Genomic DNA, 18,940 nt, shown 5'->3' with positions numbered 1-18,940 from the left:
CTCTTTTGCTTAATATTTTAAAACTTATTCAGGAATATGAAAAGATGACAGTTTTATTTTGACTTCTGCATTTTGATTGGGTCCGTCAGTGATAAATACAATAGCAGAATTTCTAATGATAAATCTTTAATGTAAAAACTGCAAATAACATATAATTTCTTATAATTTTTTTGAATGTATCTCTTAGTTGCACAGATTTTTAAATGTAAGAGCCTAGAGTGTCATAAATAAGCCTGTGTCTTATTTTAAGAGCACGTATAGAGGAAGGGGTTGTATGTTGGTAAAATACATTTACTGACCCATGTGTGAATTGGTGACCAAGATTGTTAAAGCATTGAGTTCTAAAAGTTTTTCTCTTATCTTTATGTTCAACAATAGAAAGTTTTACCGTATGGTCAAATAACATCTTCATCAGGTTCTCAACAGGATACCTTAGTTAATTTTCAGCTGAGTGCTTGACAGGATTTTCTCTTTGGCTAGCTGGTTGGATGAGAGTCTAGACACTGAGAGGCCAGGCTTTCGTGGGGCCTCACAATATCATTATTGTGCAAGTTGAGTAGGAGCAGCTTCCTCTGATGTAGGGGCTCCATGCCCAAACAACTAAGACAAAGACAGAGCTTTTGTTCTCAAAGAGAAGAGCTAATCCGACTGCTGCACACTGTGAAAAACCTTTTATGAGAGAGGAAAAAAAACTTTCCTGGAAGGTGAAGGGTTAGCAGTTTAACCTCTGACCGTAAAATAAGCTGGTAAGGGGAAAAAAGTATTGGGTAAGGTAGAAGAATAACAGGAGAAACATTCATCGAGGTCTGTATGCTGTGTGTATCAAAACAGGTTAAGCAAATAACTGTCAGGGTGGATTCTTGAGTTCTAATAATACATGCATATTTCTGAATGTGTTTTTTCTTTACTTATTCTTAAACATAGGTGTTTAAACTTCTTAATTTCAAGAGTATGTATCGAGGACCACACTATAAATGCAGGAAACCGTAATGTCTAATATTTGCCCTTTTACTTCTGTCAAGTTACGAATATTTATTTTCCATTGTGTGAGTCAAAATCTTGATCCTTTTTCTTCATTGTTTTTTCCCCTATTTCTTTATTTAATATGATCACATATATCTATAGAAATAGACAAGTAGAACACTACATATCTGCGGTACATAATTAAGACTTTCTCCCATTTGGTCTTTGGCATTTTGGTACTTATTCTCTTGGTACATAGGTCTGGTGGTCTGGTGGTCAGTGTTGTTATGCAACTCCTTGGAGGAGATGGTTGCAATCCTAGTGTAAAAAGAATGTGGAGACTTCTGTCTGATCTTATACTGGTATTATCAATACTGGGAATGTAGTTAACAGTCGATTTAGAAATGGTGGAAGTTAAGTTGCTGATAACTCTGTCATTTGCCTGCTCTTTCTACTGATCTGCACTAATTGCATTTCCTTCTCTTGTCAGTCAGATATCAATCTTGAGCAATAATTAAGGTTTTATGCATTTGGGCTTCTTGCTTGGATATATTAATGTATGTATCTTATTCCTGAGAATAACTGTAAAAATGGGGAAGCAGCAGCTTATATTGGATTGTTTGAGTCATATTCTAATGTTGTTTGCCATGGTGCTTTTTAACTAATGTTTTAGTTAAACATTTTAACTTAATGTTTCTTCTGTTATTCTGATTGCCTTTGGTAACAATACAAATTTCTTCCTGTAGAGACCCAGTTTTCACTTTTACCATGACAGAAAGTGAGAAAAGCAGATAGAGGAGGTAAGAGAGAGGAGAGATTATACTTGCGATTGAGTGTTAATGAGGTAAGGGTGAAGAAATAGGATAGAAAATAGAAGTTAAGAGTGAATTGAAGAAAAGAAGAATATGTGAAACACATAAGTGGGCCAGGTAGGTAGGAAGGGGTGATGAGCTGTTATGCAGCTCTCTTAAGTTTTGAATAATTAGTTGACTATAAATATAAAAATTTTGGCTGGGCTCAGTGGCTCACATCGGTAATGCCAGCACTTTTGGAGGCTGAGGCGGGCAGATCATGAGGTCAGGAGATCAAGACCATCCTGCCCAACATGGAGAAACCTCATTTCTACTAAAATACAAAAAATAATTAGCCAAGTGTTATGGTTTGAACCTGTAGTCCCAGCAACTTGGGAGGCTGAGGCAGAGAAATTGCTGGAATCTGGGAGGCGGCAGTTGCAGTGAGCCAAGATCGTGCCACTGCACTTCAGCCTGGTGACAGATTGAGACTCTGTCAAAAAAATTTTTTTTTTCTTAAGGAATTACTCTTTAAGACAGAAGTATAGAAGGATGTCATTTTAAAGCAAGTGACCAGACTTGGGAAGGTCCTGGTTGAGGGGAGGTAAATTTATATGAAGAGAAAGAAAGAGCCAATAATAACCTACCATTTTGCTTAATGCATTATCTCCATTCACTATGGTCAAATTTCTGCATCAGCATCTCAGCGTTTTTTCCTTCTTACCTTACAACAATGAATACAGTGATAGCTAGGCTTTCTATGTGTTAGACTCTATTCTGAGCGCTCTCTCTCTCTCTCTCTCTCTCTCTATATATATATATATATATATATGCATACATATATATGTATCTATATAATCTCCACTCATCCTATCAACATCTCTCAAGGTGGGTACTGCTATTATCAGTACTTTACATTGGAGAAAAGTGAGGCACAGAGTGCTGTGTAACTTGAGAAAGATCATGTATAGCAAGCTTGTCCAACCTATGGTCTGCAGGATGCATGTGGCACAGGTCAGCTTTGAATGTGACCAAAAAAATTCATAAACTTTCATAAAGCATTTTTAAAGTTTTGCTTATTTTTTAAGCTCATTAGTTTATTTTACGTGTATCTCGAGACGATTCTCCTCCTTCTAGTGTGGCCCAGGGAAGCCAAAAGACTGGACACCCTGATGTATAGTGAGTGATTGACAATGCATGGCATGTCTATATGAAGTTTGACTTCAGAATCCAGCCACTTAACTACTATGCCGTGAATTCTTAGAATTCACTGAAGATGTAATTATATGCTGCTGAAAGTTTTAAACTTCAAATGATTATCCCCCAACTCTTTTATTGTTTTGCTTCCTTAGTACTTTTTGTAGGACAACCTAAATGGTGATTAATTGCTCACTTTCCTAGAGAATAGCCTGGTATTAGAATATACAACTAAATATATTTTTGGTCTGAGGTCATGAATTTCAAATTTATTCTTTTTCTTTCAGTTTGTGTTCCTACTATAGCTTCTTAGTTAATAATTATTTTTCTAAATGTGTGATTCTGTTTGCTGTTCCAAGAGCATAATTCTTCTCTTTATGAGTTCTTTACTAGTCTATCTTAATGCTTTTAACTGTCTTATTTTGTCATTGTCTCTTACAATTTGAGATGTAAATACTTTCAAGAAGTTACCAGAAAGATTTCAGTTGTCCTTTATGTTGAATCATGAAGTTGTCATATGGTGATATCAACATTTTGGGCTCTGGTAAGTTAATTCTTAAAGTGATCAACCTGTTCTGAGATTGTATTTTCTTTTGATAGTGTGACTATAAAATTCAGACATTTCAAAAACATAAAATAATATACGTATATAATGTATATATGTACCAATTCTGATTAAACAACTTGTATCTGACTTTTTGAAAAAGTGTTGTTCTTAAGTTCAGGGGAACAGGTTTAATAATGTCCATGTTCATTTTCTTTTAAAATGTTAACCTTAGAATCTGCAAATCAGGATAAATTCTCCTTCATTTAGTGTGGCACATTTAAAAAAAATTAGCTAAACAGAAACTATTTCCAGTCTAAAAGCCTCCATAACGGATGAAAAAAATTCAAGTAGCCCCTTACTTTAAATATGTGATTAACCTTAAATAATTTTTTTCTTTTCTAATTTAAGTTCCGATGTCATAATACCGAGAGAAAAAACAATGGCCCCTGACACACTTTATTTGGCTCACATGGTATTTATGAAATGTTTAATTATTTTTCCCAACTAGAAAATTAGGTGATTGTTTTTTTCATAAAAATTCTGGGTTTTCTTGAAAAATCAAAAGTATCTGTTAACACTGGGCCCACATTTCACATGGCTTTAGCTGAATAATTGTTGCTTTCTTGAGAAGGGGAACAGGATCTATTTTTTTCACTATGTGTCCTTCCATAGTTTGTCTTCTGTAGGCTCACTCCACTCATTTATATTACCTATATATATCCTAAAGGCATTGAAATCTCCCTTTTGTCTTTCTACCTGTAAAAAAGGATATATTTGTGTAATAAATAAATAATTATAACGACTTTTTCTCAGGTTTTAAAGAAAATCTTAATTAAAAAACAAGTTTCATACTATATTTAAACACTATTTTACTCTTTTTAAAATTCTTTGTGCTATACCTTTGGTTCTCAAAGAGTAGTCTGGAGGCCTGTGGCAGTTCCCTGGAGTACTTCAGGAGTTCTGTGAGGTCAGAACTTTTTTTTATAGTAGTGAGATGTTATTAGCTTTTTTCGCTCCCTTTTCTCACAAGTATATGGTAGACTTTTGTTAGGCTTCAGGACGTGATGAAGTTATGTTTGGTGACTAATGAAATGTGTACTTATGGATTTTTGTGCTTTACTAATTTCTAAGTTTTGATTTTTAATACATAAATGTCATTACTATAACTCACATGAATAAAAGTTGTTGGATAACCTCAGTGATATTTAAGAGAATAAATCAGTTCTGAGACCAAAAAGCTCAAGCGGTACTGTGCTGTACATTATGGGGGCTAACTAAAAACACATCCGTGGCAAATGTCCAAGGTCATTTGTGTAATTACTATTTATTCTGTATGATTACTCTTTAATTGCCTATTTTTTTCTTGAAGTATGGGGCTTTCTTAATTAGTAATGGCTTTACCCTCCTGATTTGCTTATCTTTAGTGAAAATATGTAGTGAAAACAAGGGCAGATCACTTGACTCTCTTTGGTGTTAACAATTATTTGATTTATTATATTACCTTTAAATCAGAATTGATCAGGTTTGTGTTAGAGTAAGCTAGCTACTTCTTAAAATAAGCACATTAAAATAAGCAAGTTAAGTTTATGACATTTACTGTGAAAAATTGATATGATAAGGATGAATTTTATTTGCATTATATCATTTTATATATATATATATATATAGAATGGAAGGAATGAAAAATATATTCAATAAAAAAACTGAAAAAGCTACCTTTTTAAAGTATACATTAAAATTTGAAATATGATCCTGCTTTCAGGAGCTTTGTTTAAATGAGGAGACAAATAAAATGGTTAAGTAGCAATGGGTATTGCCTGGAAGTGGGGCAGTCTGTGTGGCTGCACTGTTTTGGGAAGGCCTCATAGCGTAGATCAGGAATAATGCATAGATTTTAGAGAGACAGAAAAATGAAGATAGGGTTTCAAAAGGGGCATACAGGATGTGTTGGAGTCGAAGTAAATTCTTGGGATTGGGACTACATTTTATTTATGTGAAAAGACACCTGGACTGAGCAGAAAATTTGCATTGGAGTTGGTGCGAAATACATTTAGGTAGGCAGGATGAAATTAGGTAGGAAGTGCAGAATTTTATAACACTGGTTTTAATATATGAAGTTATTTATTATGTTAAATTTGAATATTCTATATGAGGCATTAAATATTAATACAGTTTGATGAGTTAGGTTTTTGTTAAGCAGTGGTAAGCCACTGAACATTTTTCTGTGAAGGGAGGAATAATAAAAACTCTTAAGATTAAATTAGTGGCATTGTGTTGAGAAGAGCTGAGTGGAAAGGAGAATAATTAGGCAATAAGAATTTAGAGTAGGATGAATATGGAAGAGGAGGAATGGATGAGAGCTACATTTTGAAGAAAGAGCTAACATGATTAGGCAGCTGATTAGATATAGAGGATGAAGAAGGCATGTTAAAGCTGATTCTGAAATTTTTAGCATTGGTGCCTGAGTTCCAAGTAGAGTGAGATGGATATGATGCAATGTTGGACACTAGTTAAGGGGATGGTGTAATTAGTCATTGGGAAAATTGATTTGAGATACAGAATTTTTGCTTCACTTGTGCTGCAAATATCTGTAAAAACACTTAGTTTTAGATATCACATTATATGTTATGTTCTTATTTTTAGTCCAGTTTAAAACAATATTTGAAACTTGAAAAATAGCAGAAGATTTTAAAAGGCTTGAGAAAAATTTCTTTACAGAAAGATTTGCAGCAGTGGTTTTCAATCAGAACTGTGTATTAGAATCACCTGGGGAGTTTTTAAACAAATTGTAGATGTGGCTACTGTGGTATTGGGTGGGGTGAAGGGTCACTTTTTAAAAATTTAAATGATCTTCCTTAGGTAATCTAATGAACAGAAAGGGTTGAGAACCACTGTGTAAATATAGAGGAAATACTTTGTGAACAATGGGAAATATAATTTCAGTTAAAGTTTTGAGTTTTTAAAAAATTACATATAAGGGTGATCCATTTTTTTTCCCTTCAGCTCTTTAACAAGAGAGAAAAGAATTAAATATCTTCTGAGAGATTTAGTTGGACATTGGGAAGAATTTTCAACCATTAGTTTATTGTTGGACACTTTAGGAGGGAAGCTGGGAGATTTGGAGCAATCCCTGTATATGCGTAGAATATAAAAGGGTGTGCCTTTTTTTTTTTTTTTTTGTGAAACATAAAGGAGCTTTCCATGTAGGGAGAGGAAACAGGGTCTCTTGTGACCCTTCTTACCTCTGATCTATGACATATGGGCAATTTTGTATAATCTCACATAACAAATTATCCTTGTGAACTTGTGTTTGCTCTTGAATTCTACTTACAAGTAGAATCCAGTCCCGTTGGCCTCAAAACCAGATCACTGTTTTCTATTTGAAATACATAGCAAAGTATTTTTAATATAATTCCCGGTAACTTGATAATTATATGTTTTAAGAAAAATGGGTGAAAATTACTGTAGGACTTAATTATTAGTAAGCATGTTCAGACTAATAATTTTCTGCCCCTTCAAGGAAGTGATTCTTCTTGCCAATATCACAGCATTGTATTTACCAGTCATAATACTGACCTCAAAGTTTAATGATATCTACCCATTATTAGTGTAAGGAAATTCTGGATACCATCAGGGAAGATTTTAGAAATAAAACAACATGTTTAATTAGAAACAGAATAAAATATTCACATCTCTGCTTTCATTTGCTTTTCATACTACATCAAGAGAGACCTGAGAACTGAAATGTAACATCTAGGTTGTGCTCATTTTGTTATTATAGTTTTACGTTAACAAGTTTCTTAATTTTTACTGTGGACATTTGAAAGGTGTTGCCCACAAGTCCTTAGGCTTTTCTAACATGAAGGGAAAGAAGACATCACATTGGTATTTAGACTCAATTTTTTCCAGCTTGATAACCTCTGTCTGAGAACCTTCTGGGTCTCAGTCCCTTTTTGAGGTATTCATTCTCTTTTAATATTTCTGTGGCCCTCCAGGGGTATTTCATAAGTGCTGAGGAATTGCTTATCTACCTCAACTACTATGCTTCATGCCTTTGTTTTTAATGTCTCACTGCAGTTATATCCATATCACTGGTGCAATCGTTTGTCTAGCCCTTGTTTTAGTACACCCCCGAGGATTATGCTTCTCACACTGTTGGGTGCTGACAGTGATATTCACTCTCATCTTAGACCACTATTTGAAATATATCCTATTTCATTATTGCTGCCCTTGGCTCCTGCACTGCCATTCATGATGATGTTGCTATCACAGGTCGTTGCATTTTTAACATCATATGATCCTTCACAGCCTGGATTGTGGTTCTGCAAAGTGAATAGGAGGGCTCCTTATCATCTGTGTTGAAGTTCTGCAGATCTAGATCTCATTTAGTTTTATAAAACACTGTTCTTTCCTTTCCAGAGTACTTACATGCCAGCAAGATCACTGGGTCAAGTCAGGGTCATAAAACACCCACTATAATCTATTGGGTGAGTTTCTGTTGGACTTTCTGACCCTTATTGCCCTTGCCATGAATTCTGTCTCCAGAGGGTGGATCATCTTGTAAATCTTATGTTACTTGCTTCCTTCCCTTACATTTTGCCACAAATTGTCTATATATCTATCTATACATCTATGTGTGTGTGTGTCTGTGTGTGGTGTGTGTGTATGTGTATATATGTATATCTGAATTCCAATCCATATATGTTTATATGAATGGTATAAATTCTTTTCCTAAGAGGTTCATTTTAAATATCTGTAGCCTCATAACTCAGTTTATTATATCATTGCCTTTCAGTTTATACTCAACACAGAGCCAGGGTGATCCTGTTCAAATATTTTCAGAGCATTTCTCTTCTCTTCTCAAATGCTTCTGTGGCTCTCTTTCCCAGAGTGTAAGCCAGGTTCCTTTTTATCAGTTGTAAGGCCCTTTATGTTCTGTTTGTTCCCCCTTAACTCTCTGACCTCTTCTTGTCTCATTATTTTCATTTATCACTCTTTTAGAGAGATTTTGTTCATATGAACAAATATAACTTTTTTTTCCAAGGCTATAGTCTTTTTTAGGGTTATATAGTATTTCATAGAATAATAAGGGTATAATCGTTTTCATATTGATGGACATATAGGTTATCTTTTAAAACTTTGCTAATTATAAACAGTGCTTCAGTAAACATTGTTTTATATATATGCCTGATACATGAAATAGGTCATTTCTTGCATTTTATAAAAAAGGAGAATTTTTCTGTTACAGTCTCTTTAGCTGCTCCTGTAGTGAGGGTCTATTCTTGGTAAATCTTTCAGTTTTGTCTTTCTGAAAATATATTTATTTTCCCTACATTCCTGTTTGCATAGTTCTTAAGGTTTTGAATATATTATTCCACTGTCTTCTGGCTTCCATTGCTACTATTGAGAAGTCTGCTGTCGATATAATAATGTATACATTTTCCCACTTACCTGTTTTTTCTCTAGGATGGTTTGAAAGGTATTCATTTCTTTTTTGCCTTTGCAGTTTCATTGTGATGCCTCTAGTTGTGTCTTCCTTGAGATCTTGCTTGGGTTTGTTTTCATTTCCAAATCTAAAGATTGTCTTTCATCAGTTTTGGAAAAATCAGCCTTTATTTCTTCTAATATTATTTTCTTCCCTCCTTCATTATACATATTCTGTTCTCTTTGATCTGATCTTTTAGAAATCTAAACAGATTTATGTCATTCTGGTCTCCATTTTTCCTTAACCTCTTCTATTTTTCTCATTTATTTTGTCTCTTTATGGCTCAATCTGTTTAATCATTTGGGTTTGAGTTGGTTCACTATTTCTCTCTTTAGTTTTATGAGATGTGCTGTTTATGCTATTCATTGAGCTTTTACTTTCATAGATTATATTTTTAAAAGTTCTAGTTTTCAAAATTTACTTGTTCGTTTCAAATTATTATTGTATAACATTTTAAATATCCTTATAATATATGCTTTTTCAGGTAATTTTAATATCTGAAGCCTGTAAGGGAGCAAAAAAACAAAATTAGTATCTTAATTCCATTCTTTGTTTCTGATGGTTATAATCACAGGTGTGTAGATTTTCTGTAGTAATTTCAATTACAAATTTATGTTAGGCAGGACCTGAGTTGAGTGTCTCTTCTTTGAGAGGACATTGTACTTTTTGTTCATCATGTGCCTGAGGTGTTGTCTCTCTGGGGTGACAGGATCCATTCCTAGGCTTTGTACAGACAAAGATAAAAGTTACTGGATTTACAGTAAATTTCTTAGTGACTTTATTATATGTGTTAGAATCTTAAGTTTACCCTACATTTACTTTTATTCTAACTTAAAAGTATCCTGAAAGAAAGGTCATGCATGGTTTAATTTGGTTCTTTTATATTTTGTTTTATTATATTTTTTATTTTAAAATAATTTAAAAATAATTTTAGTATTCTTAATGTAGCTTGCACATGTTTTTATATTAGTGAACTTTAAGTCATTTTTATAGTTACTATGATTCTATTCATGAATTTTAAGCTTATTCCCAAATCATTGAAACTGTGTCTGTTATATCTAGGAGTGTCAGATGTCTCTTATACTTCAGACCATCTTTATATCAAACAATAAAGCTTTGAAGCATTTGCACTTCTATGCAAAATTATTTTTTTGTGTAACATGAACATTATTTTAAATATCATAAATAAAACAAAGCTGTTTTATGACCAGTTCAGTTAATTTTACATTCTGAAGTTTCACATGAAGATGGTGCTTCTTGAAAATGTTTTACTTCAAAGAATTAATATAATGAGTGTTGTGAATAAGCATACATGTCTTCTTTTCATTTGACCACATACTTGTAGAAAGAATTTTAAGAAACAACAGTCTCATGCTAACTTAAAACATAGCCTCTTACCTTTCCTCCTTACAGGAATCATAATAAAAGCTATTGCTTTAGGATATGATCTTTAAGATCATAGCTGACTCAAAGGTATATTACGTTCTGTATGACAGATCATCTTTCTAAAAGCAACCTATTAACTTTTTTCCCTGTGTTCTTATAAAAACTTTAGTGTTGGCTTTTAATGATTAGTATCTGAAACACGTCAAAACATTGATTCTCAGTTTTAAGTTCCTTGTCATAGATTAATCAAGGTTGAACATCTGTGGTTCAGCATTTCTTTCCCTTTTTTGTTGTTGATTTTTTTTAAACTCTTATGAAGGGCCCTTGGGACAGATGGCCCCTCACTGTTGATGGTTCGATTACCATGATCACCCACAGCTTCAGAGGAGTGCGAAGAAAAGAAATTGCTTTCTTTGTCAAGGTGTTTTCAATTCAATTCTCACCCATTAGCCCTGTTTGGTTAAGTTTGGAATTACTCTATCAGGTGATTGATGAGGGTTTTCATTTTATTATAATAGGCCTTGTTTAAAAGGAATGGATATAGCAAATGATAAATCTAACATGCTATGAGTTATATTTTCTTAAGATTCTTTGAAGTTCCATTTTACTTAGTTAGAATTTGCTAATATTTGCTCAAAAAAGAGCTTCTTTATTTCAGGTTGTGATGCTGATTTTACATATTTTTAAAAATATTTAGAAAGGTTAGAATTATCCATTATCCAAATTGTTTCTTAAGGTTTGAGTTTCAAAAACAACCAAAATTATTTTAAAAGTACTAGTTTGATTTTCCAGGATGGCTTATTAGAATGAAGATAATTGCAATGGATCATTACATAAGATTTTATTTCCACCCTTGCTTATGTACATTTTTAGGATGGTGAAAAAATGGACATATTTCCAAAATTGCTTATTTTTAATTTTAATGTATACATTATATAAAACAGCACATAGAAGTGTGATCTCTATTTTTGCAAGTGATTATAAAGTAAAAGATCTTGAAATAATGTTTTCATTTCTTGAGGTTTTTGTATATGTAAATCCTACTTGTATGATTAAATGAAGAATTATTTTAACTTCACATTGAGAAGGTATTGATTTGAGTACTATTGATGATTAGTATCATTTTCTAGGTTTCCTCACTTACAGATTTCCAAGTATAATTCAAAGAAAGTCTGTAAGTTTTAGGCCACTCTTTTACAAAATACTTAAATCTTTGGCTTGCTAAGAATGTCTTTCTATAGATAATTAAGAAACTTTTTAGACTGATGAATGTTCTTTAAATTGGTATGTAATGAATGAACAGTAAAATCGAAGTGTAGCAAATTGCAGCAGCATATTTTAGAAAGGTTGTTACATAGGAAGCAAGGATACCTGGATCCTGGTCCAGACACGGATATAGTGTAACTTTGGGTGATTAAAAAAAATATTTCATATCCTTTCTCATTCAGAAAACGCTAAGTTTCTATCCATATATAATGAACCTTTTCTTGAAAATATCAAATAAGTAAATAAAAGAGACCTTATTATTTTTTAATATTTTTGCATTCATGACATTCTATTGTTCATATTGGAACTAATTGCTTAAATTTATGAAAGAAAGCATTGTAAGACAGCACAGCAAGAAAAATTTTCTTACATATCTGAGTTGGAAAAGTACAAAAGACATCTATCTATCTTGTTTAGGTGTGGATTACCAATGTGCATGTATACAGCTTATAAAGATAGAGGGAATAATAGGCAGTATATCTTGTGTACACGTAACTATCGTTCTCCATAATTGTTCCTTAAATTGTATGGTTCCAGTGTCACAAAACACTCAATTTTGAAATAAAATTCTTTTCATTGGGATATGGAAATAGAATTATAGAATCAATACTATTTATTAGCACAGAAAGGGTTTTAAAAACCTTTTGGTGATATTTTTCTTGCTAAAATTATTTTCTGCTGTGCCATAGTTGATGTTTCTTTCTAGCCCCATTGAGATATATTTGTTGTCATATCAAGTACATAAGTAATAAGGGAAAATATGGATTATTTGTTGTCATATTTTAAATAATATTTATAATGAACAAATGTTAAATTTTTTAACATGTGTTACATAATGGTAGTCATTGTAAGAGATACGTAGTCCGTGCTGTTAGTTCTCAAAGTGTGGTCCTGAGACCCGTAGCATGAATATCACATGAGAACTTAGTAGAAATGCAGTTTCTCAGACCCACCTCAGAAGTTTTGTGAGTGGGACCCAGCAATCTGTCTAGACATTTTTGTTAAAGTTTGAGAGCTATTGAATTAGATATTTTAAAAAGATGCCAAAATTAAATATTATTTATGTGTTAACTTCAAAATAATTTATACAAACATCTGCTTATATATGTTTTATCAAGATTAGATGTAGTCTCAGTTTAAGACTTTCTAGCAGTGAGTTTCTTTTTATTTTCACTGTTGCTTTCCCTGTTACTTATAGTCTTAAAGTTTGTAATGCAGTCTATCGTACTTTTCTTTTTTGAATGGATTAGTGGAACTTTTTATTACGGCTTTGTCAGAATGAGTGATATCTTTCTGTCAGTGCTGTATATATTTGTTTTGCTGGAGTCTGTGCCAAGGAAAAATGGCAAAGTGTCAGTCTTCTGGATCTCTGGCTTCCCCAAAGTCATTTGTGGCCCTAAATGATTGAGTGAATTACTTCCTTAAATCCATGTGTGTGTGTGTGTGTGTGTGTTTGGTGGGGGGGTATCAAGCTGAATAGAAAATTACAATAAGTTTGAGTGTGTTAGTTCACATCTGGAAGTCTAGCACTTTGGGAGGCTAAGGTGGTAGGACCACCTGAGCTCACAAGTTCAAGACCAGCTGAGGCAACATAACAAGACCCCATCTCTACAAAAAAAAAAATTAGTTGGGTATGGTGGTGTGTACCTATGGTCCCAGCTACTTGGGAGAGTAAGGTGGAAGGATTGCTTGAGGCCAGGAGAGTGAGCTGCGGTGAGCTATGATCATGACTCTGTAATCTAACCCTGGGTGACAGAGTAAGACACTGTCTCAAAAAAAATTACAATAATGAGTTTGAAAATTATTTTGGCAGATGTTATAAAATATAATTTTAACCATAATTATTAAATTACATACTTATCAAACTTTTTCAAAAATAGCATGTAAAAAAAGATATTTATATAGTACACTTGGATAAACAAATGAGACTCTTTTAAGATCAACGTAGAGAGTGAGAGAGAAAGAGAGAAGGAAACTGATTTGCTGTTTTTCAAAACCTGCTTCTTATCATAGACAGAAAGCATTGTGTTATTCATAAGTAGAAAACCCAGAACTTCAGCTATGTGATTTCATAATTCTACATATACTTTCATTAATTTATGTCATCTTATTTCTCAATCCTACAGTCTTCAGATATATGTAGTAGATTTTTAACTGAAAATATGCTATTTTAAAATACATTTGCATGGTTTGGTATAACATATAATATTAATGTACATTTTAGAAACTATAACTTCCTTTTTATTAGTTTTAGATACATAATTCAGATCTGTAGTCACTCTTTTAGATTATATTTCCATCCACATGACTGGGAGAAACCTCACCCTGACGGAATCCACCAATTGGGCAAAATTCTGTTTTGCTGCCATTAAATGCCATGTTGGATATCTACCTATATTGAGAACTCAGCTTTGCCTGAAACAGATATTTCATACCTCTTCCTTAAAGCTTCAACAGCTTTTTTTGTGTGTGTTTTAGCAGAAAGCCTTGCTCTAGAGAGCTTCTTATTATACAGAAAAATCTTTGCAGTTTTTTCACAAAACTTGCATCTTTGCACTATGAATGTACTTGGCTTTATGTCTCTTTTTCCTCTTCTCTTTTTCTGTAACAGTGGAAAACATACTTCAGCTTCTGTTTTAGGCTCCTCTTACTGACTTGAACTGAATTACAATCTTCCTGTCTTCTCAGGGATCGTGTATTCCTTGTTTGCTGGCTCTCTGCTAGCTTATTAATTCCCATAGCCTTTTAAACATGTTCGTCTATACCAGTCAAAAGAAAAAAACTAATCTCTCCAGTTTAATCTTTCTGTCTACTTTCCTCTGCTTTGTGCATCCTTTCTTAAGTAAATTGCCTCTGTACATACGGCCTGTCTTTCCTCATCCTCACTCATTCCATAATTTTAAATTGGCCACCTCCTTCCTACCCGTTCACTGAGACTCATCTTACGGTGGCGTTGTCTTTAAACATAGTTGCCATTCTTCAGTCATTGTCTCTCGGTGTGTTGCAGCATTTGTTTGAGGATTTCTTTTAGACACACCCTCTTCCCTTGGCTTTCATAGCATCACACACACTAGCTGCATTCTTCCTTTCTGGTGGTTCTTTCTCACTTGGTTTATACCACCGTCTGCTTCAGTGGCTTCCCTTGCTAATCCAGCTTTATCCCTAGAGAATCTCTCACATTCTAGATATGTTAGATGTTTTTTCAGTTCCTAAAAGGTATTCTGCTTTCTTTTAACCTTCAAGATGTCATACATACTGGTTCTTCACTCTAGAAAGTTCTCCCTGCCCACTTTATAGCCCAGATTATCCTTAGCTTGTCTAACTTGTGTTCATTTATGTCCTTTCCTTTTGAAGTCCATTAGTGACTCTCTAAATTAGATTTCCTTATTGTGTGCTCCTGCAGCACCCTTTCTTTTAGTATCATAAAAATGCATTAAGTTTTATGTTTAGATGCTCCTCTTTTCTGTAAGTGGTAGACCTTGTTTTGTTTAGTTCACCATTGTATGTCCATACGTGAAAGAATAAAAATCATACATTACCAAAAAATTACACATTTTCTTTAATGATTTTTGCTCATTTATATTCAGAAAACATGATTGATTCATTAGGAATTTTTTTTTAACATTTTTAAGCCAATGAGTTTTTGAATTCAAATGTTCCTACAGGGTACCTCACTTAAAAGAGTATTTTGCACAGTAATGAAATCACTCTTTGATGTTTCTCTCCGTGAGTATTGTAGGGCATTGTAAGGCAGGGACTTTTCCTCTTGCTTTAGCACTGCATAGGTTTTTGAATGAAATAAATTGAACTTAAGTTAAAAGGGCAACGAAAATGTGTGAATTATTGGAAATTATTTAAAATATGTGGTCCTCACATCTCAACTAAGAAAGCTGTAACCTCTGACATTAGCCACAGGAGTAAATCACACTCCTCATTGTTTTGACCTGAATTTCTTCATACATATTCTTCTGCAGTGTGTGTATATCAGGCACTGAAACCCATAATCAAGCAAAATACTAGTATTATACATTCTACTTTTCCAAAAGTATGTAGTCTCTGAACTGGCTTTTTACAAATGCATAAATCTGAAGATACTGTATATTTAGTCATTTTTGAATTCCAAAGAATTAAGGAAATACTATCCTTTTGTGCAAACTGGAATTTTTTTCCTGCTTTTTTTGTAGTATAGTAAAATCACACTGGTAGTCTAAGTTATTTTAATTTTTCAGTTAAGGGCCAGGAAATGTGAAATATTTTATTGGGAAAGAAAATATTACTTACTGACTTTGTCTTACTTTCCATTTAAAAAAGCCTTAATAGTGAATTGGAATCCTTATATTGATGCCGTGCAATCATACTGTAAATATTCACCTTCTAAAGTTACTGATTTAATAAAAATTCATATTTTTTACTACATTGTAACATTATCTCTTATTAAACTAAAAGATTCATTATATTATGTCAAAATCAAATATTATTCCTTTCATATTTATTTGGTGTCTAGATTGTTGGCAGTAAGTTTCTTTTATTTTTAAGTTAAGATACAGAGTCTTCTTTGATTTACTTGTAGACATTGGAAAGAAGAGAAACACAGTGTATATCAGTCATAACTGGCAACGATGATTCCCACCAGCAGTTCTCATCCTTTCACCCATAAAATCAGCATAAAGTTGACCTAACATTGCCAGATCAGATCGAGTATCTGGAAAGTAATCCTCAGGGAACAGAAAATTCAGCCTTTGTGCATAAAGTTGTTGAATCGGATTATTTTTTTCAGAGCCCTTTTGTTTCTTCCTTTGCAGTACTTCTGAAAAGTTGTTACAAAGATGTGTCAGATGTGGTCTAAAGCTAATCACATAGGCAGTAACTAAGTTAATCCATTTCAAAATATGGATGCACATGATTATAATAATTTTTTGAGTCCTGAATGGTGAAATTCATTTCATGAAAAGAACTGGGATATTTTCTACTTTGTGATTGAACCAATAGATGCAGTTTTGTGTACTTATTTGTTCCCCCTCTGAAAAAACAGAGTATACAGGAAAAAAAATGGTAGTGAGGAAAAGTCAGGCAGCAAAACATGTTTAGGTAAATGTTACAAGCAGCAAGGGCCAACTCTAAGCTATACAATAACATAAATATTCTTATTTAAGACCTAGTTGTAAGAAAGTTGTCACAAATATTTTCTCAGATAGTAATTACAAAGTTGAGATTACTTAAAAAGGATATTTTAAATATTCACATTGAAACCCTTTAGTTTCATTATTCACGAGAAAGAACTGTTCTGTATTTCTGCATGAGAATTGGTTTATGTAGCCATTAGTAATTGTGTTACTTCATGAAGATAAAAACTTTCATTTAGTATTTTGTGAAAATTCTGTCATGCACTTTTATGAGATCCAAATCTTAGCTCCTACCATTTTGGTAAAACTGCCATATAAAGATATGTCTATTTTTTTCTAACTGGGAACATAATTATCCACAAGACATTGATGTTTGAGTGTCTTTAGGTGATGTGTAATGCATTCCACATTCATTTTAGAAATGTATACATTTTGTTTTATGTGAGTATATAATTGAATATTACCTTCATAAATTGGTAATGCATTATTCTTATATATTTTAAATTATTGACTTTTACCATTTATATTGAAAATTTTTAGTCCTTAATAAATAAAAAGTTTAATTGTAGAAAGCTTACTTTTTTTTTTTTAATTTAAAATACCTGAAAAACATTTTGTGGAACTTAAGTGCAAACATAAGAGGAGCCAGCTCATGCTAAGAATGTTGCTAGGCATTTGTTGGGTTTTAAAAGTTTTGAAATATATATTTAGATTGTGATTTTACGAAAGTAGTATGGAATAGTGCAAATAATGGAATCAAGCTATAAGTTTTCACCGATTCATATATAAAATGTTGTTTTTTGTTCACAAGTCCTTTTACTTGGAGTGGAGTTCAAACCCTGTCATATGGGTGGTACTTGTTACTCATATTAGTCTTATCTTGGGCTTTCAAGTGTGTGTGTGTGTTTTTCCCCAGAAGAAATAATACATTATGCACTACCCTTTAAAACACATTTGAAATATTCAGAAGTTTGTTTTTGACAGAATTAAAAAATAAGTATGTGACTAAATATTTATTAGTGCTTACTAAAGTAAGATCTTAGCATTTTATTGTGCTAAGTAGACGAGAAATACTTTGAAAAACAAAGAAAATGAAAAGCTGATGTGAATATCTATAAAACAATACTGATTTATATATATGAATTACTAGATATAACATGTTAGAAAAATTTCTGTGAAATGCCCTGCAAATATCAATTATATTTTAAATGAGCTGCTTTATATCTACTTACCAACTTATTATTACTGCAAATATGAGATTTAAAAACAGATATAAGGCAAATATTATTACAGTTTTGTAAATCTTAATTGGAATTTTAAATGGATATTTAAGGTATATTTTGGTCTAGTCCTGAGGGCTCTAATGCATTTTATTACATATTTGCTACATTTATATTTTTCTTTTCAAATTAAAACCAATATTTTAAAAGTGTAGTTAAAATAGGAAATTCAAAGTTTAGGATCTTAAAAAGCTAAGATAGGTAAATAAAAAGTGAGTTGCTAAAAGAAATACAGTAATGATTTTGAATAACCTGACCAAGTTATTAATGTCGTTTATTTCTATTTCAAAGGTCATTAAATTTAAAAAATCAAAATATTTAATTATAGAAAAGAAGAGAAGTGAATGTCATCAACTATAAATGTTTAAAGAAAAATTTAAATGTTGTAATTAAAGTTAAGAGTACTTAACCAAAACTGTTTCTTTAAATGTGTTCTTTTGCTTCTGTTTAATTATACATGTCAATTATTTACAGATCCTGTGGTATTGTGGAAATTCCCAGAGGACTTTGGAGACCAGGTTGGTATCACATAATTGTTTTTGAAATTTAAAGTTGAAGTATTATGATTATTGCCACTATTACTGCTGCTGTTGCTAGTGTAACTACTAGTGAACCTGGATTGCTAAAATTATTTTCTCTTGATCAGCTGTGAGAAACAAAATGCATGTGTGCAGGATGTATGGAAGAATCTTTTAAAGTTACCAAGTAGATGGGTGATGAAGAAGCCCTTATTGAAACTCACAGGGACTAGATGTTTAAACTTTCCAACATATTTTATGCTTATTTATCTATAGAATATATATTTGAAAACATTAAAAATAATTAAAAAATTGACAGTATGAAATTTTTGTTGAATATACTCTTATTTTTGTGTACTTAGAAATAATTGTTACTGCCATGAA

At 32.4% G+C, this 18,940-nt stretch overlaps 1 protein-coding gene across 15 annotated transcripts in view; it reads left to right on the top strand.

Annotated features, from left to right (window-relative positions):
- The window catches only part of DENND1B (DENN domain containing 1B), a 269,554-nt gene that overhangs the window by 50,774 nt on the left and 199,840 nt on the right, over positions 1-18,940 (top strand). For all 15 annotated transcript variants that reach the window (XM_078356772.1, XM_054248143.2, XM_078356766.1 and 12 more), the window contains exon 3: positions 18,513-18,556. In XM_078356772.1, coding sequence (XP_078212898.1) covers positions 18,513-18,556 — 44 coding nt within the window. The remainder of the gene's footprint in view (positions 1-18,512; positions 18,557-18,940) is intronic.

Source organism: Callithrix jacchus, chromosome 19 (genome assembly GCF_049354715.1).
Source record: "Callithrix jacchus isolate 240 chromosome 19, calJac240_pri, whole genome shotgun sequence".
NCBI lineage: Eukaryota > Metazoa > Chordata > Mammalia > Primates > Cebidae > Callithrix > Callithrix jacchus.
Note: the sequence above shows the minus strand (reverse complement) of the source record. Positions and strands in the feature narration are given on the sequence as shown.